At 38.3% G+C, this 23,712-nt stretch overlaps 1 protein-coding gene across 2 annotated transcripts in view; it reads right to left on the reverse strand.

The window, feature by feature from the left end:
- LOC150099852 (uncharacterized) overlaps nucleotides 1–22,906 on the reverse strand; it is an 86,085-nt gene extending 63,179 nt beyond the window's left edge. The window contains exon 1 of one of the 2 annotated variants that reach the window (XM_090404377.1): nucleotides 22,745–22,906. In XM_090404377.1, the coding sequence (XP_090260503.1) occupies nucleotides 22,745–22,816 (72 nt within the window). In that variant the 5' untranslated portion in view covers nucleotides 22,817–22,906. Of the gene's footprint in view, nucleotides 1–22,483; nucleotides 22,671–22,744 lie in introns of those variants that run through there. The other variant, XM_090404378.1, reaches the window with a different exon arrangement.
- Nucleotides 22,907–23,712: the final 806 nt, after the last annotated feature.

Below are 23,712 nucleotides of genomic sequence, written 5' to 3' on the forward strand. Positions count from 1 at the left end.
TTGCAAATAATTGAACATTCCCTGCAATCCGATGTAAATGTCATTCACATAAAAGTCAAACAGCCGAGGCCACAGACCAGTCCTCTGAAACCCCACACTTGTGTTCTCATCGATACCATTCCCTCATAAGCGACTATGTGATATTATTAGATAGCCAATCTCCAATCCAATTTACTAACCTGATATCTAAACCCATGTGCTCTATCATAAATATCAGTTTATCACACAACATCCTGTCAAATGACTTTCCCATCTGTTCCTTCAAAATCCACATTCCTATAATTAAAATTACCCATTACGATCACCTTCCTTTTTTATATATCCAATCAATTTGTCTAAACATTTCACAGTCAAATTTCAAACTCATACCAAACAGCTTCAAAATCTCTATATTATTATTTGCAATTTCACTACCATTATTAACACAACTTCCTCTCCTCTTTTCACCTTCCTATTCTTCCAAAAAATGTTTCATAAATTTTCATTTCTCATTTTACTAATACTAATATCTTTTTGCATAATGTTATTTAGTTATTAAACTAATTCATAATTAAACTAAAGTAAGCAGCCAACAAGTACTGTAATTTTGCTTTACATTTTTGCATTCAGTACATAAATTGAATATATTCAGAGATTACCAAATCTCAATGGAAAGCTACTGAGAGTGAATGATAGCTGGCCTGGTTGGCCGAGTGGTTAGCACATCTGCTCTCCAGCCAAAAGGCTGCGAGTTCGAATCCCACCATGGACATGGATGTTTGTGATTGTCAATGCAGTACATGCCGTTGGTGAATTGAGTGGTAGAGATGGAAAGTTGTAGCGTAGGTGCCCTCCCTCGATGAGTCTTTCAACTCCTTGGCGATGTCACGTAATAATAATAATAATGATGATGTTTGATAACAGAGTTGGTGAAGATGAGGCATATGCATAGTGAAATGAAGAGAATACAGATACATATGAAAGAGTAAAGAAGACTAGAATGAATGATAGCTATATGAAAGAGTTATTATTATCAACATTTGACCTCCATGGAGTCAGAGACTCATCGTGGGAGGTACTCACTATTGCATACAATGCTCATCCAACCATGTCTTAAACTGATTCAATGTGTCCACATCCACAACACACTCAGGCAATGCATTCCATTCACCAGCCACCCTCCATGCAAAGAACCTACTTCTCACTCCTTTGCTTGCAACCCTCCTCATACAGTTTCCAGCAATGGCCTCTTGTTCTACTCCCCTCTCCCATTCTATGAAAAATCTCTTCCATGTCTACCTGATAACAACCCCTGACCAGCTTATATGTCTCAATCATATCTCCCCCTCTTCTTCCTATGTGAATTAATGAATAATTTTGAATTGTGATTCAATTATTAGAAGTGTGGGGAACAAGAGGATGCATATGGTTTGTTTTCTGGAATGATTAGTGACTGATTTAAATTAAAGATGCCACGAAATTATATATTAAATATATAACTTCTGCATTACTTTAACCATGGTGCCCTTTCTGGGCCTGGCTCCCACCAATTGATAATGCATAGCATTATACACATTTATGGGTGTAGAACAAGTTCTACACCCAGAAATGAACTGCTGTTTGTATATGAAAGTAAGTGCTTTGCATTATGGGATACTAAGGTAATTAATATGAAATCATTAGCCTCTATATAGAAGTAGCCCAGTCATGAAGATACTTCACACACAAACTTTCTTTGTTTACACTTGGATAAAGGATTAAACCAAGAATACAATTTCTTAGCATCTTTAATTTATAATATAGCCAAGTAAAAAATAACCTTCAACATATAGTGATTGATGTGTTGGATATGAGGAGCAAGCAAATAAGAAAGTTGGTGGAGACAGCAAAGGTTGGTCGATTGGTAAAGCCTCTGCTACTAATGGCTCAGTTAAGTAAGTTTGAGTGCAGTTATTAGTTGGATGGGGGACAATCGTTCATGCTGTTGGCACACTCTCCCTCGATGAGTCTTTGGACTCCATGGAGGTGTCAAATAATAATAATAATAATAACTTGATAATATACTTGGCTATACTATTATTAATAATAATAGTATAGCCAAGTAAAAAATAACCTTCAACATATAGTGATTGATGTGTTGGATATGAGGAGCAAGCAAATAAGAAAGTTGGTGGAGACAGAAGGAATGAATGACTTGGATGAAAATAAGAAGAATGTAAGAATAAATATAAGTAATGTTGTTAAGGAGAATAAAAGATGAAAGTGTAGTAGAAAAGGTAGCCAGTCATTGCCTAGATACGACAGCAATGAGTTATGGTAGAGAGCAAACATCACAAATGGCATGTCAGCAGAAATATGTGAAGCAAAAGGAGTGCAATTTGTAAATGTGTGTGATGAATTAGCCAGATGAATGGAACTGTATAAAAGTGATGGACTGCATTGGAATGGTTTCAGTGTACATCATCTGGAGAGGCTGCTACTGCCTCTCCAGATGACTACTAAAGTAATGACTAGAAAAGGAATGAGAGTAGGAAAGAAGCGAAGTGAAACATAGGAAGGAGAGATTGAAAAAGTGCTTATAAAAACAGGGAAGTGAGTAGCATGATTGTAGAATAATGAGGAGTGCGAGAGATATGGGTGGTGTCAGGGTGAATGGGGAAGGGAACTGCATGAAAAATGTTGATGCTGGAAGAGGAGCATTTTGAATCTGGAGGGGTCTATGATGGATAATTAGAGAGGAAAGTATGAGGGGAAGGCATGGAAGAGTCACACGGCCACATCTAAATGGTATCAGTGGAACTTGTTCTACACAAAGAAATGAACTGCTATGTTTGTATATTTTTTATTTTTTATGTTGGGCCCATATACGAGAGGTTGGTTGGTCAACCTATAGTACATTAGTACTGTATATGGATAGTGGCTTGGGAAAAGAAAAACTTGTTTACATTTGATTTAAAAGCCTGTATTTTATATTCCTTGGGAAATATATCGGGGAAAAACTGTTCCACAGTACAGCAGTAGCAGGGATGAAGGAGGAGGAAAAGAAATCATGTGTTGTGCTTAAGTGCTGAGGACATCATGTTGGAGGCTTAATGGAATGTATACAGCACTCAAAGGATTAACACAGGTTTAATACTTCCTATATTTCGTCCTAGTCACTAGGACATCTTCGGGGATTACAAAAACAACTAATGTAACATGAACACAAATATCATACAATACTAATTCCAACCACATGGGTGACACTAAATTCCTATCTAGGTGGAGCGCCCTCTAAGGGCGGTTGCAGGTGGCCTGGAATGTAAGGTGGGACCTCTGGTGATGAATGTCTCAAATCTTCGGAAGCTTAATGCAACCGTATTTATTAAGATTTGGTTGATTTCTGAGAGCTGCTGCTTCTAAGAATAGTCTCTTTCTTGAATTTGCTGTGGTGGAGCATGGTGGTTTTCTTCCAACAGACCCTGTGGGCAGTGTCCAGGACATGGTCAGCCAAGCCTGACTGACCATAGTTGTGTTTACAGATGTAAGGCTTGTGTTCCTCCAGGCGGATGGATGCTGATCTGCCTGTCTGTCCAAAGTACGCCACCTTACAGAAACATGGTACTTTGTAAACTCCAGGCAGAGAGAGAGAGGAGGGAGCTGATCTTTAGTAGAACGAATAAGGGTAGCAAGTTTGCGGTGGGGCTTATATGCTGCGTGTAGGTTGTACTTTTTTAGAATCTTGGCTATTTTTTCGGATGTGCCATGGATGTAGGGTATGGTGATGGCATTTTTAAATTCTTGTTGACGAGAAGGACAGGGAATGGGGAGGAACTTGTTAATTTTTTTGATACTGTGATCGCTGTAGCCATTGGAGAGGAAAGTGCTGTGTAAATGGTTATGCTGAGTAGTGAGGGCGGTTCCACTGGAACAAAGATTGTGGGCTCTCTTGGTAAGAGTTTTAATAATGCCATATTGTTGAGAGGGGTGGTGGTGGTGGGAGAGTTTGTGAACGTATCTGCCTGTGTGTGGGTTTTCTGTATACAGTGAAGGCAAGTGTACCATTAGGCAGGCATGTAACTAAGGTGTCTAGGAAGGATAAACAATTGTTCTTTTCCTTTTCCATAGTAAACTGGATTCTTGGATGTAAGCTGTTGAGATGATTGAGGAAGGAGTCTAACGTGTCTGGGCCATGAGGCCAAATAGAGACAATATCATCTACATATCTTAGCCAGACAGAAGGTTTGAGTGGGGCTGAGTCTATGGCTCGTTTTTTGAAATCTTCCATATAAAAATTGGCAGGGGGGGGGGGGGTAACCCATGGCGGTTCCCTCTATCTGCTTGTAGATTTTGTTCTTCCAAGAAAAATACCCAGAGTTAATGGCAAAGGAAAAGAGATCTAAGATGTCAGACGGAAAAACGTTTAATAAAAGAGATAACGTGTCAATTAAGGGAATATTGGTAAACAAAGAGGAGATATATGTAGATGATGTGTTCTCTATTTGGCCTCATGGCCCAGACATGTTAGACTCCATCCTCAGTCATCTCAACAGCCTACATCCAAGAATTCAGTTTACTATGGAAAAGGAAAAGAACAATTGTTTACCCTTCCTAGACGCCTGCCTAATGGTACACTTGCCTTCAATGTATACAGAAAATCCACACACACAGGCAGATACATTCACAAACTCTCCCACCACCACCCCTCTCAACAATATGGCATTATTAAAACTCTTACCAAGAGAGCTAACAATCTTTGTTCCAGTGGAACCGCCCTCACTACTGAGCTTAACCACATACACAGCACTTTCCTCTCCAATGGCTACAGCGATCACAGTATCAAAAAAAAAAAAAAAAATCAGTTCCTCCCCCATTCCCCGTCCTTCTCGTCAACAAGAGTTTAAAAATGCCATCACCATACCCTACATCCGTGGCACATCCGAAAAAATAGCCAAGATTCTAAAAAAGTACAACCTACACACAGCATATAAGCCCCACCGCAAACTTGCTACCCTTATCCGTTCTACTAAAGATCAACTCCCTCCTCTCTCTGCCTGGAATTTACAAAGTACCCTGTTCCTGTAACCTGGCATACTTTGGACAGACAGGAAGATCAGCATCCATCTGCCTGGAGGAACACAAGTCTTACATCTGTAAACACAACTATGGTCAGTCAGGCTTGGCTGACCATGTCTTGGACACCACCCACAGGGTCTGTTGGAAGAAAACCACCATGCTCCACCACAGCAAATTCAAGAAAGAGACTATTCTTAGAAGCAGCAGCAGCTCTGAGAAATCAACCAAATCTTAATAAATACGGTTGCATTAAGCTTCCGAAGATTTGGGAAACACATCACCAGAGGTCCCACCTTACATTCCAGGCCACCTACAACCGCCCTTAGAGGGCGCTCCACCTAGATATGACCTTTAGTGTCACCCACGTGGTTAGGCTCAGTATTGTATGATATTTGTGTTCATGTTACATTAGTTGTTTTTGTAATCCCCGAAGATGTCCTAGTGACTAGGACGAAATATAGGAAGTATTAAACCTGTGTTAATCCTTTGAGTGCTGTATACATTCCATTAAGCCTCCAACATGAGGAAAAGAAACTTGTTCTGTGGGTTTCAAGGTGAACTGTGAAAGGATGTTGGGCAGCAACTGTATGTGTTCCAATAGGCTTAGTACAGAGTGGAAGAATTATTGATGCTGTTTCAGATGAACATTTCCCATGGAAATATTTATAGAACATACAAACTGCAGAGACCAAATGTCTTTGTGAAAGTGAGAGTAGTGAGTTGGTAAGAGATGGGTCATTTATCAGTCTAATTGCTCTCCGCTGTATTAAGTCAAGCATTTTGAGGGAGCTTTTGGGAGCCCACTCCAAATGTGAGAGCAGTATTTGATAGCTGGGTGGATTTGTGATTTGCATAAGGTTACGTTACCTCTAAACAGCTGTTTAGAGGTGAAGTAATGTCTTGAGTGAAAGAGAAAATCTAGTTTTTTGGAAGCTGAGGATGCAATGGTTGTGATGTGTTTATGCCAGGAGAGGCTTCATGTCAGGGTAATTCTGAGAAGAGAAATCTCATCTTGTCTGGGAATTTGAGTGTTATCAAAAATAATGCTGGGGAAAAATGGTTCTTTTTTTGTGAGAAATAAGACAGAACTGGGTTTTACTAGCATTAGAGTTGACAACGTTATCTGAGCCCCATTGGAGGATGGCGTGGAAGCCAGAATTAAGGGCAGTGGTGGTTGATGCTCTGTGAGTTGTGTAGAGTGGGGTTAGTCAAATGAAAGGGAGGAGTGCAATGTGCTGTTGTCTGCAAAACTGTGTATTTGGCTGGAGGTCAACTGAAGTAGGTCACTGATATACAGAAGGAGGAGGGTAGGTGAGAGAACTGAACCTTGTGGGACCCAAGCATTAGTTGGGTGGTGAGAGGATAGGGAACATTCTACCATCACACATAGTATGTGTCCAGAAATGGAAGCTGGCAATCCATCTGCAGAAGTCCTGATACAGTCCAAACGATGGGAGTTTGCTTAGTAAGCCTTTGTGACAGACCCAGTTAAAGGCTTTAGAGATATCAAGTGCAAATACTTGGGATTCGCCAAATTTCTCCATGACATTTGTCCAGCGATGGGTGATGTATGAGAGTAGATCTCCTGTTGATCAGCATCGATGGAATCCGGACTGGTGGTCACTTAATAACTGGGTACCCTCAAGGTAGAATAGAAGCTGAGAATTGACGGTTTTCACTTTGGATATGACTGAAGTGAGTGAGATGGGCGGTAGTTAGATGGCAGTGATTTGTCACCCCTTTTTAGGAATGGGTTGAATATAGGCCAGTTTCCAGGCTTTGGGATATACACCAGTGGAGTAAGCACGTATTAACAGATGGCATAGGATAGGAGTCAGTTCTGGTGCACAGAACCTCAATACAATTGGAGGAATGCCAGCAGGGCCAGGTGACTTTTTTGTGTCTAATTTAGACAACAGGTTTATGATCTCTTTTTGGCAAAAGGATACAGGGGGCATTGTATGTTGGGCAGTTGGAATGACTGGAGGGCATTTACCATTGTCAGTTATGTGTGCATTAGAGGCAAAGTGTGAAGCCAGGAGGTTAGCTTTCTCTGTTGTGATGCTGCAATTGAGCCATCTGGGTATTATAGGGGTGGGAATAGTGTAGGACAAAAGTTACGACCAATTGCCTTGGCGAGAGACCAAAACACATGGCTGCCGTTTGGACAGGCTGCAACCTTCCTGCTTTCTGCCCATTCTAATTCTGTTTTAGCATTGATAATTTTCTTGCATCTGTTTCGGGCTCCAGTATAGCATTGAAGGAGAATGGGGTTCTGGATTTGAGCCAGTTGTCGTATGCCTGATTTTTCATTTGTACAGCCTTGGCACATCTTTTGGAGAACCAGGGTTGGGATAGGAAACAACAGTTCAGAGTAATGTGGGAAATGTATGTTTTCATGCCAGTGAGGATTACTTTCGTGATATGTTTGAACTGGAAGACTGGAAACAATAACCCAACCATGGGAATGAAGAATAATCGTCTCGGAGACTGTCCCAATTGGCACTGTTATAATGCCAAACTACTCTTGTGTGGAAGTGACTGTATAAGCGTTTGCATGCGAGAGGAGATGAGCACTAGGTTGTGGACATAATTACCAGGGGGGACTCACTACATTCACTGCATATTTGGAGGGATCACTGGTAAGGAAGGGGGTAGAGTGATCTAGGGTATTTGGGGAGTGGTTCGGGTTATCTGGTATTCTGGTCGGCTTTTGAACAATTTGTGTAAGGTCATTAGTGATGGCAAATGTTTCAGTATCTCTGCCTGCAGGATCTGTACAACTGGAAAAGGAATGCCAGAAATATGCTAGAATGCTAGAAATTTCCAAAATAAGGGGAATGAAATTGTTGCATTGAATGAATTGATTCATACAAAAATTTCTGGAATAAGTAAGACATCTGGGGGGGGGGGGGGTAGAGTGCTGTTAATGACACAAAGGGAATTGTGTACATGCAAGGGGAGAAACAATGGCAGTAGTTTGAAGGCAATATAGTGTGAGGTAGAGATGGAAAGAATGAAATACTTTGTTGGATGTTGCTATAGACCTGGTAATGTGGAGGACAGTGACAGCAAAATGTATAAATAAATAGGAAAAGGGTAATGATTATGGGTGATTTTAATTATGGTATTATACATTGAGATAACAAGATAGCATCTGGAAATAAAGAAAATGAATTTCTCAAGATAGCACACAAGGATCAAAGGACTTGGATTTGATCATCTTATCAGAAGATGTCATAAATGAGGTGCTGAATCTCCCTCCTGTCGGTGATAGTAAGCGTGAAGTGACTACCTGGTTGGTTGTCAGCTATACAAAGCCTGTGAGGAAAGGATGTATAAAAGTAATGGACTACATTGGAATGGTTTCAGTATACATCATCTGGAGAGGCTGCTGCTACTGCTGCTGGAGAAAGTAATGATTGTAGAAAGATGATGAATAACAAGGCTGGGGTTTATTAAAAGTTCAACTTGTAACCTTATCAATGAATGAATAGTTGGGTTGCAAGGAGATCAATACTTCTTGGGTGCTACTCAATAAGAACTATGTAGTGGAAGCAATGTCAAAATATATTCCAAGAGTTTGAAGGTTAAATAAATTAGGCATGAAATAGATGAACAAAAAGATTAAGCATACATTCTGGAGGCAGCATAAGATCAGTGATAACAATCAGTTACGTGTAGAGTATAAAGGAGGAGAGTGTGTTTCAGATACTGAGTACTCTGGATGTCAGTAAAGCTTTGGGACTGGATGGTATTTCACCACGAGTTTTGAGAGACTGTGCCAGGGAACTGACAGTGCCTTTAACCTGGCTTTTCAATGAAAGTCTGGCTTCGGCAAAGGTGCCCAGGGAATGGAAGGAAGGTAAGATAGTGCCATTGCATAAGGGTGGTAACAGACTGGAAGTGTCTAATTATAGGCCAGTCTGTGTGTCATCAGTAGTAGTTAAGATCTTGGAGGGACCGTATACAACATTGGGCAGATGAGGGTAATGTTATCTGTGAGAGTCAACATGGATTTGTGAAAGGGCGCTCTTGTTTTAGCAATATGCTAGCCTTTTATAATAAAGTTACAAGAACATTAGATGAGGGAAAGGCATATACTGCAATTTTCCTAGACTTAGCAAAGGCATTTGACAGGGTGCCACATGATAAGCTGATATTTAAGCTGCAGCACATGGGTCTGGATGTCAGATTGGTCAACTGGATTCAGGATTGGCTGTCTGATAGGTATCAGAGAGTTGTGTATGGTGGAGCAGTTTCAAGGAGGCAGAGGGTTACAAGTGGGGTCCCACAGGGGTCAGTACTAGGATCTATACTGTTTAACCTTTATATCTGTGACATTGCCAGTGGATTGCAAGGGGATATTCAGTTGTTTGCGGATGATGCGAAACTAGGAAGGATTATTAGTAATAGTGCAGATGTGGTAGCCCTGCAAGAGGATTTGAATAAGCTAGATAGATGGACAAATGAATGGGGGTGTCAGTTTAATGCAGCAAAATGTAAGGTCTTGAGATTTGGGAAACATCGATGGGATGCAGCATACTCTATGGGAGGAGTTATGCTGGAGGAAGTAGAGGAGACAAGAGATCTGGGGTTGATGGTTGATAGAAACCTGAAGTTTAGGGGACATATTGCAAAGGTGGTAAAGGTAACACAGAGGATTGCTGCAATTATGAGAAGGACACTGACCTGCAGAGATAAGAGGGTTATCGTTCCGTTGTATAAGTCTCTGATCAGACTACACTTGGACTATTGTTCTCAGATTTGGTCTCCAGGATTTGAAGGGGATAAATTAACTGTGGAAAGGATACAAAGACGGATGACAAAGATGGTTTCAGGACGGTACAATTTTGGTTATGAGGATCGGCTGAGGGAATGTGGACTACAGAGTTTGGTGGATAGAAGAAGGAGAAGTGATATGATTGGGACTTTTAAACTGTTGAGAGGTGGTTACAGGGTTGACACTGGGGAGTTCTTTCGCTTGGTTGAACAGCAGGAAGGAGTGATGACAAGAGGCCATCCCTGGAAGTTACAAAAGGAAACTGTGAGCAAGAGGGTTAGGAGTGGTTTCTTTGCGTGGAGGGTGGTTGAACCGTGGAATGCATTGCCTGATGGAGTGGTGAGAGCGAGAACGGTCAACGAGTTTAAGGAGTGGTATGATAGACTTTGTGTTTCTTAGGGGGGGATCTCCCCTCGATGAGTCTTGACAGATTTTATGTTCTTAGGAAGGACCTCCCACGATGAGTCTTTCGACTCCATGGAGGCCTGAATAATAATAATAATAATAATAATAGATATAACAAAACTGCTAAACACAGTGCTAAAAATGCCTAGAGGAGTTCTTTTGATAAGTAGCCAGCACAAGAAAGAATGATTATGCAAGAATAATACTGGTTGGTGAAAATGGTAAAAAGGATTATAAAAAGATATGGTCAATATATTAAATGAGCAGGTCATAAAGTTATCCTAAACTTATGGATGAGACATGCACAGTTAGAGTGCAGTAAAAAGGTAGGAGGAGAGACTGACTAAGAAAGCAGGAGGCATATAGGGAACTGAGTAAACTTCATATTAATAAGACTGTGGAACAATGGTATATCACTTCTTGATTTAAGGGAACATACAAGAGAGTTGACATTTTCCTTGACATACAGAGAGGTTAGTAACGAACTAGTTTCAGAACTGGCATTGTCCTTGAGGGGTGGCATGGTTTGGCTGCATAATTTTATTATAATGAATGCTCATAACCATTTAACTATGAAAGAAAAAACTACTTACAATAAAGTGACAAGTGCATGAACAAATATGTATACACAGTGGTACACTTAAATTTTGAAAAAGCTTTTGATAGACTGTGATAAGTTGACAGTTGAACTGGAACAGATGGTCTTGGATAACATACTATTGCAATAGATTGAAGACTGATATCTGATGGGTATTTTGCAAGTTGTATATGGGAAAGCAATATCCAAGAAGAAAAAAGTCACTGGTGGAGCACCACAAGAGTCTGTTCAGGGAAGGTTGGAATGGGGGAAGAACTTTACACTTCTTCCCAATAAAAGAACTATAAAGAGTAAAGTAGATGTTGTGGCTTTACAAGAACACTTTAATAGACCAAATGAATAGGCATCAAAATTGGGAATGCCAGTTTAATGGTGCAGTATGTCATCATCATCAGTTGCATCAGTCTTGGGACTGTTAGCTCAGCAGCAATTTCCTCCATTCTGCTCTGTCATTGGCTTTCTTCTTAACCTCCTGGTAATTCCTCAAACCCGTGCTGTCTTTGACTTGGTCAAGAAAGCTTTTCCTTGGTCTGCCTCTTCTTCTTTTCCCCTCTATTTTGCCTTCAGTTATTCTTTTCACAAGTCCATCATGTCGAAGTATATGTCCAAACTACCTATCCTTTCTAATTTTGATCGATTTAATTAGAGTTCTTGTTTCGTTTATCTCTCTCTCAGGACTTGTTCGTTTGATTTTTTTTCTGTCCATTTTATTTTGTTCATGCAGCGCCAGCACCACATTTCAAAAGCATCCAATCTTCTTATATCTTCTCTGTCTAGAATCCAAGTTTCACATCCATACAGTGCAATGCTCCATATCAATGTCTTTACTAATTTTTTTTTTCAATTGTAGGTTGAGGTTTCCTGTTAAAATGCTTTTCATCTTAGAGAATTGGGCTTTTGCGTTGTTTATTCTTGATCTTATGTCTTCTCTTGTTCTGCCGTCTTCTGTTAATAGGCTTCCTAAATATTTAAAGCTTTTCACTTGTTTTATTTGTTCCCCGCTGATGTCTATATGCTCTGTATTGATGGGGATTTTGCCTGTAGCAATGATGTTAGTCTTATCTGTGTTGATTTTAATTTTATATTTTTCAAGGTTATTATTTAGTAATTCTAGTATTGTTTTTAACGTTCTTCTGTTTTCTGCTACAAGGGCTATGTCATCAGCAAATCTTATACACGACTTGCTCATCATTTAGCTTTATGCCACTATTTATTTTATCTTTAGTTTCCTGAATGGCCTTTCCAATATATAAATTAAATAAAAGTGGTGAAAGTATACATTCTTGTCTTACTCCACTCCTTGTATTTATTATTTTCTCCTTATCATTGATTTTAATCTGTCCATTTTGATTTTTGTAAATTTGATAAATTATTTTCCTATCCCTCAAATCTATGCCGATATTAGTTAGACAATTTAGGAGTATTTGCTGGTTTACTTTATCAAACGCTTTCTCTAAATCAAGGAAGCAAATGTAAGTATTTTGACTAAGGTCTAATCTTCTCTCTATTATTGTTCTTAGAGTATTGCCTCTCTTGTTCCTTTATTCTTTCTGAATCCAAATTGGTCTTCATCCAATAGACAATCTATTTTTGAATAAATTCTATTTTGAATAATTTTTAGCAGAATTTTGCTAACATGTGGGATTAAAGCTATTGTTCTAAATTGGCTGCATTTGTTTGCATTATTCTTTTTTAGTATTGGTATTATGGTTGATTTCATAAACTCCTTTGGTATATTTCTCCTCTATCATAGATTTGGGCTATTAATTGATAGAGTAAGGTTTTTGTCTCATCACCTAGATTTTGTAGCAGTTCTATAGGAATATCGTCTACCCTGGACTTTTTTCCTTACTCGTTTCGGACGGTGCTTTATCAAATTCTTCTCGCATTATTGGGGGGTACTAGATTATTTTCATTTTGATTTTCTATGCTGATATCAACATCAGCAGTATGTAGGTTATTAAACAAAGATGGAATGTAGAGTATACAACTGGTTGGAATATATTGGGGGAGGTGAAAAAATAATAAATCTGGAGGATGATGATGGATAGGGACTAAAATTTAGAAGACACACTGCTAAAATTGTGAGGATTGCACAATGGTGATGATGAGGATACTAGCCTGGAAAATTTAGGAAATTATGGTTTCAATGTATGGAGTCCTGATTATACCATATATGAACTATTTGAATAAGTTTGTTCATCTAGTTTTCAAAAGGATAAAAATATACTGAAAAAGGTCCACAGGCGACTGACTAAGGTTTTTTGGATCGGTAATGTTGAGCATGAAAAAAGGTTGAGAAAATTTCTGGTTTTCAGAAGGATGAAGAGATATTGGAAAGGGTCTAAAGGCGACTGACTAAGGTAGTTTCTGACCTCTGGAATGTCAAGTATAAAGAAAGATTGAGGAGATACAATTTGCAGAGTCTGGTGGACAGGAGGAAGAGGGGAGATATGATAGAGACCTACAAGTTGGTAAGGGGTTGTTATAGGATCAATGGTGGAGAAGTTCTACAGAAAATAGTGGGAGATAAGGGGAGAACCAGAGGTCAGCCCTGGAAACTGTATAAAGAAGGTGTGAGAGGCAGGGTTTTTTTTGTGCAGAGTTGTAAATGATTGGAATGCCTTGCCTGAGAGTGTGGTGTCTGCAGGGTGTTTGAATGTGTTCAAAGAATGGTATGATGAGCTGTGTGTGTGATAAAGGGACATCCCAGATGAGTCTTTGACTCCATGAGGTCTTGGGTAATAATAATAATAATAAATCCTATTTGCAGAATATAGTCAATATGAGGAAGAGGAAACATGATAGAGACATTTAAGTTGGTAAGTGATTTTTATAAGATTAACAATGAAGAGGTTTTTCACAGAATGGTGAGAGATGGGTGGAAAAAGAAGTCATTCCCTTGCATACCTGTCAACAGTCTTACAACCACACAGGTTCCAAGGAAGTGGAAAGAAGGTAAAACTGTTCCACTGCATAAAGGTGGCAATACAGCTGTGGCTACAAATTATATACCAATTTGTATATCTGAAGTTGTGGTGATGGTGCTAGAAGATGAGTGAAAAGTAGGATAAAATAGGTTGATAACAGCAGTATTCTCTGTGGTTATCAGCTGTTAAAGGGAGATCATTTTTTAATAACTTACTTATGTACTATAACAAGGTGACAAATGTCTTGGACAGAGGAAATGCATATACAGTGGTATATTTAGATTTTGCAAAAGCTTTTGATAGACAGTCATACAAGCCATTAAATAAATTGAAACAGATGGTGGATAACAGACTTCTGAGTTGGATCAGTAACTGGCTGTCAGATAGGTATCAGAGTTGTATAGTGGGGGTGCAGTAACCTGAAAGAGCAAAGTTACTAGTGGTGTGTCACAGGGATCAGTTTCGGGACCATTGTTGTTCAATTTGTATATTAATGATATTGGGATGAGTTTAACTGGTGATAAGCAGCTGTTTGCTGATGATGCAAAACTGGGGAGAGCAATGCTGAGTCAAGCAGATGCTATAGCCTTACAGGAGGACTTGAATAGATTGCATAAATGGGCAGGTAAGTGGAACTATCAGTTCATTATTGCAAATTGTAATGTTCTGAAATTTGGTAAGCAATGATGTGATGCAAAGTATACACTGGGTGGGGAAACTTTAAAGGAGATAGAGGAGATGAGAGAGCTGGGAGTGGCAATGTTGACGAGGACCTGAAATTCAGGGGCCATGTTGTACAAGTTGTGAAGATACCACATCAGATAAAGTCAGTGATGCAGAGAACCTTGAGATGCAAAAATAAAGAGGTTATGATGTCACTGTATAAGGACTTCATTAGGCCTCATATGGATCATTGTATACAGATTTGGTCACTGGGTTTTCATTGTTAAAGAGGATATGTTAGAAAGGGTCCAGAGAAGATTCACAAAGGTGATCAGTGGTCTTTAGAGTGTGGAATAAATATGAGAACAGATTGAGAAAATGTAAATTGTGAAACTTTGCGAATAGGAGGAAGAGAGGGGGGGGGGGGTGATTGAGACATATAAGCTAGTCAAAGGTTGTTATCAAGTTGACATGGAAGACATTTTTCATAGAATGGAAGAGGGAGATAGAATAAGAAGCCATCTCTGGAAACTGCATAAGGAATGTAGGAATGTGTAAGCAGAAGAGTGAGGAGCAGATTCTTTACATGGAGAATGGTTGGTGAGCAGAATGCATTGACTGATTGTGTTGTGAATGCAGACATATTGCTTCCACTTAAGGTACGGTTAGATGAGCTTTGTGTGCAATATGCACCTCTTACGATGAGTCTCTGACCTCCTTCAGGTCAAATATTAATAATGATGATGATCCATGATTGTGACAGAGAGACCAAGATCCGAAGATGATGATAACAGTAATAATAATATCTTCTTCATTGAGTGCCATCTCCTATCGGAGACCACCTTGGCAAATTCTGAGCGATCCTCAGCCACTCTAAACAGTCCCTCAGAGCTCATGCCAGTCCACTGTCTGATGTCTGCCAGCCAAGATTTTCTTCGTCTTCCTTGTCCTCTTCCTCCATTTATCTTCCCCTTTATAAGCAATTGAAGTATTTTATATTTTTCATTACGAAGTAGGTAATGAAAACCTGCATATTTATTATGATAAATATGCAGGTTTCCTTCTTTTTATGGTATCTAAAAGTTCATGTGATTTCCCCATTTGTTCCAGTACTTCCTGATTGGACGTTTTTGCTGTCCATGGGATTATTAACATTCGTCTGTATAACCACATCTCAAAGGCTTCGATTTTTTTTTATTGATGTTGTCTTCAAGGTTCAAGTTTCTGCACCATACAGAAGTATAGATCATACATAGCATTTAACCATGTGTACTCTAAGCTCTAAGTTTAAGTTGCAGTTATACAGTGTTGATTTCATCAGGAGAAAATTTTTTCTTGCCATTTCTGGATTGCATTCTTTATTTAACCAGCATCCGAGATATTTAAACTTTGCCATTCTTTCTATTTGTTTCCCATTTAAAGAAAGTGATGAATTAAGAATTGATTTCTTGCTTATCACCATGAATTTAGTTTTGATGATATTTATTTTTAATCCCATTTTTTCACTCTCTTCATTCACTAGTTCCAGAAGATTTTAAAGATCCTGAATATTCATAAGAAAGATTCCGGTAATTGGACCACATTTATTATGATAAATAACAATAAAAAACAACCAGACAAGTTTCGTAAGTCGTATGACTTACATCTTCAGGGGTCAAAGGTAACAAAAAATAAAAACACACAGAATGAGAAATTACTCAAAATACTTCATTCTATGCGGTTGTCTAACTGTTCATTAAATTGAATATCCGAATGTAGATTCAGTGCAATGCTACGTTTGAACAATGCTGGATGCTGTTGCGTTGTGTTGTGTTGTTCACGTTCGCATTGTCCGAGGTCTGACTTGGGTATATTTTTTATGAATGCTGATCAAACTTGGTGTAGAATTAGACCCTGGTTTCTGTTGCATTGCGTTGGAATTCTAAGCATGTTTGTAGCTTCTTTAAATTTCCTTATGAAACAATTTTTTTTTTCAATGTAAGACATGTTTGTTTTTTGCCAGAGTATATTATGACCATTGGAAGTTGTATGGTATGCTAAGCCTGATTTGTTTTTTCTTCTTTTTTGCATGTCTCTTTGGTGTTCATTCATGCGAATTTCCCCTGATCTTCCCGTCTGGCCTACATAGCAGATGCCACAGGAACAATGAATATTATATACACCTGGTTTTTTTAAAGGATGATGTGGAGGTTTTGAGGGATGTAGAGATGTTGAAATTTTTTCCAAAGGTAGAAAAGCCACTTTGATATTATGTTTGTTTAGTAATTTGGCCATTTTGTCTGTAACATTCTTGATGTATGGAAGTGTGATTACATTCTTGAAATCTTGCTTTTGTGAGATGACTGTAGGAGGCGTGTTCAGGATTTTTTTGATAATATACACAATAACATAAAATTTACTTTGGAACCAGAAGAGCATAAAAAACTTCCCTTTCTTGATATCCAAATATAAATCAATGAAAAAGATAATAAATTATCCTTCTCCATCTATAGAAAACCCACCAACACAGGAAGATTTCTTAATGCAGCCTCACACCACCACCCCTCTCAAAAGATAGGTTTAATTAAAACCTTGAGGGACAGAGCTTATAATATTTCAAGCACAGAAAAACAAAGAAATGAAGAACTTCAACATTTAACACAGATCCTCAAAAAAAATGGTTATGAACCGAAGACTATCAAAAAAATCCTGAACACACCTCCTAAAATCATCTCACAAAAGCAAGATTTCAAGAACGCAATCACGCTTCCATACATCAAGAATGTTACAAACAAAATGTTTTTCATTAGTTCTTTTAATTAGTCATAAAATTCTTCTATCTCAGTATCACTCTTGTTAGCAGTAGGGGCATAGACCTGTATAAGATTAATATCTAGTGGTTGACCTTTTAGTTAACATCATCCTATCTGAGTATGGGATGAAGCTCAACGGTGACTTATTGGAATCTTTGTTTAATATTATTCTAACTCCATTTTGACGGTTGTTTTCACTACTGCCAGAGTGGTACACTGACATGTCATTAACTTGAGTTTTGCCTGATCCTGGCCACCTAACTTCACTCATTCCTAAAATCTCAATTTCAAGTCTTTTCATTTAATGAATAGCATTTCTTAGCTTACCTGCTTTGTACAGGGTTCTAACATTCCTAGTTTTAGTGAACGCACCATTTTGAGCCATTATATACATACAATAAAAATATATTGCATGTATATAATAATATATACATACAATATATTTATACTGGATATAAGATCTAATCTCTCTCTCACACACACAATGAAATCAGAATAAAAGCAAATATCATAAGGTGGCTCTAAAACTGTGGTAGTTAATTACAGGCCAATCACCATCTCGGGAGTGGTGGTAAAAGTATCGGAAAAGTTTGTTGAAGACAAAATTCAAGAATGAGTGGATCAGGATATAATACTCTATGGGGGCCAACATGGTTTTGTTAAAGGTCGATCCTGCCTTAGCAATTTATTAACTTTTTATAATAGACATCTGAGTTAGACAAAGGAAATGGCTACACAGTGGTACTTCTGGATTTTGCTAAGGCTTTTGACAGGATACCCCATGGAATACTGTTGCTCAAATTGGAGCAGATGGGAATGGATACTAAACTGATGATATGGATAGGAGAATAGCTCAGGGAGAGATACCAGAAGATGGCATATGGAGGAGCAGAGTCCACGATGAGGCAGGTGACCAGTGGTGTGCCTCAGGGATCTGTGCTTGGACCATAGTTGTTTAATTTGTACATAAATGATATAGGAAATGGCTTAAAGGGAGATATTCAGTTGTTTGCTGATGATGCAAAGTTGGGTAGCACAATCAAGTTGATGTTGAGAGTTTTGCAGGATGATTTAAATAAGCTGGCAAAATGGGCAAAAGGTAATGGCTGTCAGTTCAATGTGGAAAAGTGTAAAGTTATGCATTTTGGGATTAAAAGATTACCAGCTATGTACTATACTGATGGAATGGTACTCCAAGAGATTGTTGAGGCTAGGGACTTAAGGGTGTTGGTGGATAGAGAGATGAAGTTCTGGGGGGGGACACATTTCTAAGGTGTTCAAGATTGCACATAGGATTACTTGGTTATTGAGGAACACGCTAACATCCAGAGATAAAGAGGTTATTATTCCCCTTTATAAAGCACTGATACTTCCACATTTGGATTACTGTGCTCAGGTCTGGTCACCCGGATTCCTTGGTTGTGGAGAGGGTTCAGAGGAGAGTGAGTAAGTTGGTGAGTGACGTAAAAATGCTTCCTACATCGATAGATTGAGAGCTTGTGGATTGCAGAGGTTGGTTGACAGGCAGAGAAGAGGGGATATGATAGAAACATTTAAATTACTAAAAGGTTTTTATAAGATTGATGCTGGGGAAATGTTTCAGCTGGGTGAAAGTGATGGAAGAACAAGAGGTCATCCCTGGAAATTAAGGAAAAGTGTGGTTAACAAGGGTGTGAGAACGAGGTTTATCACCTGGAGGGGGGTGAATGAGTGGAATGCATTGCCTGATTCAGTTGTGAGTTCTTTGTCTGTAAATAAATTCAAGAAGAGATATGATAGATATTGTTTTGATAGTTTGGTCTCCAGCGATGAGTCTACTGACTCCATGGAGATACCCGCAATGATAATAATAATAATAAAAAAAATGATAATCACGGTTTTCTTAACTGCAACAAGTTTCATGGCAGAAATTCCTGGTGGTACATGCAATTGCCATGTAAAATAGAATTTCTTTTTGTTTTGTAGGGTGTTACAAATTATTAAATCATTACAGTTATTAAATTCATATTGCATAAATCTTCACTCTGAAAGCAGGTTAATATTCATTAGTATTTTATGTTTATTATTATATGAAGTCTCCAAGTATACTCATCCAGGGAGGGTACTCAACTACTAATTAAATGTAAAATTTACTGATAAATCAAAATCACAAGAAAGAACAATATACCAAATACTAAAATCATTTCAAGAATTTTCATTCAAGTATCTTTGTCACTAATTACACTTTGTGAATAGCAATGAATTATGGCACTTCCATGAGATTCCAGGCATCATCATAGTTGGCCATTACATTAATCCATCACACAAATATATTTGTTTTCTGCACGTGTCTCGCACATATCTGCCTGTTTTATGGTAGAAGAAAAAACTCCGGCTGAGAAATAACTATTAACTATTAACATTACTGGCTTAACAGGTGAAGCAAAAGCTTTTCATATTCCCGGCTATCTTAATAGAGACTGTGAGTTGAGAGGGTTTATGAGCTAATTGCTCGCCCTGAGTGGGCTAGGAGATTAATCCTCAGTGTTGGGGTTGAGGTTGGCTTTAGGTCTTTTGTGCTTAGAATAGTCCATTGCATCATAGTCAGCAGCCAGTTGGATCAGTCTGTTAGGGTGCACAGTTGCTTTTGAGAAGAATTTGGTTGCTATAGTCTGCATGAAAGTATAAATAGAGGGGATCTCCATGTCCCGGTGCAGTTGGACAGTTCGGATGAACCATGGAGCGCCCAGGATCATTCTAAGACACTTGTTCTGAATACGTTGTAATTTGATAATATTCGAGTTTGAAGTATGGCTCCAGGCCGGTGAGGCGTAGGTGAGTATTGGACGAACCATCAGTTTGTATATGAGAAGTTTGATTCTGGTGCTCAGCTTGCTGTTTCTGTTAATTAACGGGTAGAGCTGAGCTATGGTTTTTGATGTGTTTGCACAGAGAGAGTCTTGATATGGGAGTTGAAAGTCAGTTTTCTGTCAAGTACTACACCAAGGTATTTGATCTCTGTTTTCCACTGAATTTTTGTGTTAAATAGGAGAATATCTTCTTTAGGAAGCACTGATCTTCTAGAGAATAGGACGGCTACGCTCTTCAGAGGATTCACCAGGAGTCGCCATTTGGCAAAATATTGTTCAATTTGCAGTAGGTTTTCTTGCAGTTTCTTGATGGCTAGGTGAGGCTTTAATGATCTGGCCAATATCGCTGTCATCAGCGTAAAGAGCTTTAATTGAAGATGATGGGTTGTGTAGTATATCATGCAAGTATAAGGAAAATAGGATTGGTGCTAGTAAGGATCCTTGTGGAACTCCAGCCAAGATGTGTTTCTGTGTAGAGACTGCTCCACTTAATCTCACTTGCATGCGCCTATCGTAGAGGTATGCCTTGATGAGTTGAATGATTCCGATTGGTACACCGGATGATATTAGTTTATATAGCAAACCATAATGCCAAACCTTGTCAAATGCACTGGCTAAGTCTAGGAAAACAGCCCCAGTGCATTGATGCCAGTTAAAACCTGTGATGATATGCTCCACCAATCTGTGTATTTGTTGTGTGGTGCTATGCAACTGTCGGAAGCCAAACTGCTCCTCAGGCAGGATATTTAATTGGAGTACTGAATCTTGAAGCCTAGTAAGAATTACCTTCTCGGCAATTTTTCCGAGATTAGAGATGAGACTGATTGGTCTGTAATTTTGAGGCAAAGTGGGATCTTTTCCAGGTTTATGAATTGGTATTATGTATGCCAATTTCCAGTAGGAAGGGAAATATTTGTAGTGAAGGATGGAGTTGATTATATTTGCTAAATGAACAATAGCTTTACGAGGTAGAAGTTTTATAACTTTGTTGGAGATACCATCGGTTCCAGGAGCCTTTTTATTCTTGAATTTCTGAATAATAGCATATATTGCAGCAGGTGAGGTGGGTGCAATTTGAGTAGAATGTGTGAGAGCTGAATTGAGCGAATATCTGACGTTACGGTGGATCTTGTAGATATGACTAATATCAAGGTGGTCGTATGAAGGTTTGCATTGTTTTTCAAGAGGATTTGCTATTGCCTCAGCTTTATCAGCATCAGTGTGGATGAGACCTGAATCTGTTTGAAGAGGGGAAGAGGTTTATTTCTGTTTTTAATCTTTCAGATAAGATTCCATACAGAGTGATTGTCAGTGGAGATGGAAGTCAGTTTTTCTTCCCAGAGTTGAGTTCTATGAGCTGCGAGTGCATCTCTCACTGCAGAATTGAACCTGTTTAAGATCTGCTTGTCTTGTGGTGCCCTGGTGTTGTGGTATCTTTACCTAGCCTTATTTTTTTTCCTAATCAGATTCATAATATCTTCAGGTAAGTGGTTGGATTTGTGGGTAGTTGCAGGGGTAGTAACTGCTGCACAGGCTGCTGTAATCTGCTCTGTTAGATTTTTGACAGCTGTTTCGATTTCCTCTTTTGATTTAATGATGGGAACAGGACCAATATATTTTGGAAGCACCTTGGAGAGCCTTTCCCAAGGAATAAATGAGTGAGGGGATAATTTTTCAAGATTTCCTAATTTTAACCGTCTTGGGTTATGATCTGATGATAAATCATTGATTGTCATTAAATTGTATTGGAGTCTGATGTGCTGCAGTATGGCTATGTCCAATACATCAGCCCTACCTAAGTGTTGTGGTGGGTGGGATCAGCAGGACCTATTACATGAAGGTTGTTGAAATCAGCATAGTTCTGTAGTATCTGTCCATTTTTGTTGGTGGAATGGCTATTCCAGGTAGAATGCTTGGCATTTAAGTCACCTGCCACAATGGTAGGCTCTCCAGTATGAAATAAGGCGTTCAAATCCGAAAATAATAATGATTTTTGTGGGGGATGGTATGCTGCAAAAATTTTTAATTTGCCTACTGAACTCGTGAGAATCTCAACGCCAGTGACCTCAACATTGGAGGTAGGAGGGATGTTTGTGGAGTGATGAGAGATAAAATTCTTGATGAAAATTGCCGTGCCTCCACCTCTGTGGGTTGATCTGTCAGTTCTGTACGATTGATATCCATAAATTTTGGGATTATCTGCAGGTCTTAGATGCGTTTCATTTAGTAAAAGGGCATCTGGCTGATGTCTGTGGACAAAATTTTGAAGTTCTAGGATCTTATTTCTCAAGCCGTTTGCATTCCAGGCTATTGTCTAAACTAACAAACTCGTATTAATATAAATGAATAGTAAAAAAAAATAACAGTAATAATACACTGGTTGTTACGAACTTGTTATGATAAATAAAATATAAAATAACAAATCTTACAAATATGCAACAATGATGAATCGTAGTCAGAAACGAAGTAACGATGGGCAACATCAAACATAAAATGAAAATATTTCCTTTACCATATGAAAAAGGAAATAAACACTAATAATAACGAACTGAAACGCTCGAAACAAAATATCTGTAAACACATCAAAAGCATAATTGATAAAGCATTCACACATCGAGAAAACAATCACATCTATCACAAAAATCAATAACAACAACAAAAATAAATAAATAAAATAATAATAAATAAACCTCTTTCAGAAATTCTAAACAATCGTCTCTTTCCTTTCCCCCCATTTTCCCCTCTCTCACGTCTTTTATCATTTCATTATTTCCCTTTTCTTTTCTATTTAATTCTGCATAGCATTTTAAACATACATGAAATATAAATCCCTTAAATATACACACAAATAATAATTTATGGAATATACACGTGAACAATTATAAATTTGATTTAATCCTTTATCCAAGTGTGAGCAAACAAAGTTTGCTCCTGAAAATACTTCAGGCGCAAACTTTGTTTGCTTATACTTGGATCAAGGATTACACAAAATTTATAATTGGTAACATAGCCAGGTGAAAAAAACTTCCATCATTAATATACACGTGAATATTCCTTAACTAGAAAATAATATATTAATTAATCAATAAATTAATTAACTCGTTAATTCAACAAAAAATTATAAAAACTTGCCAAACTTAAAATAAATAATCCCACTAAAGTTATTTATACCCCGAAGTTGATTAAGCTTGGCTATCTATGGGAAACATGTAGCAACCAAATTTCATCCATAGAGAACCACAAATAGCCTATCAATGAATTTACTTGGCATCAAAAGATGAGATCACGGAAAACTATGCGTGCAATTTGGTTGTCACGCTATATATTATTCACTCCATATATTATTGTCTAAGACAGAGTGAGTTATACTGCCGATTTACTTGAATAGCGATATTAAAAAATAAGTTTCTTGGAAAAGAAAAAACTACCTAACAACGCGACACTCTCAGAAAAGAAACCGTTGTCATTGTCCGAGATAGTGTGAGTTCTATGATTTTTCTTGTGTATCTGAATTAAAAATCCGATTTTACATGAGGAAAAAAAATCCATGTTTGTATCAAAAGTTTTTTAATTCTGGAACCAGCCGATGAAAGTCTTAGAAAAAGTGAGAGAGGAGAATCTGATTAGTCACTAATATTAGAATCTGACTTGGTCACAA

The sequence above is a fragment of the Typopeltis vanoorti genome, chromosome 14, assembly GCF_054136105.1.
Source record: "Typopeltis vanoorti isolate ZY-2024b chromosome 14, IOZ_Tvanoo_1.0, whole genome shotgun sequence".
NCBI classification, from domain to species: Eukaryota; Metazoa; Arthropoda; class Arachnida; order Uropygi; family Thelyphonidae; genus Typopeltis; species Typopeltis vanoorti.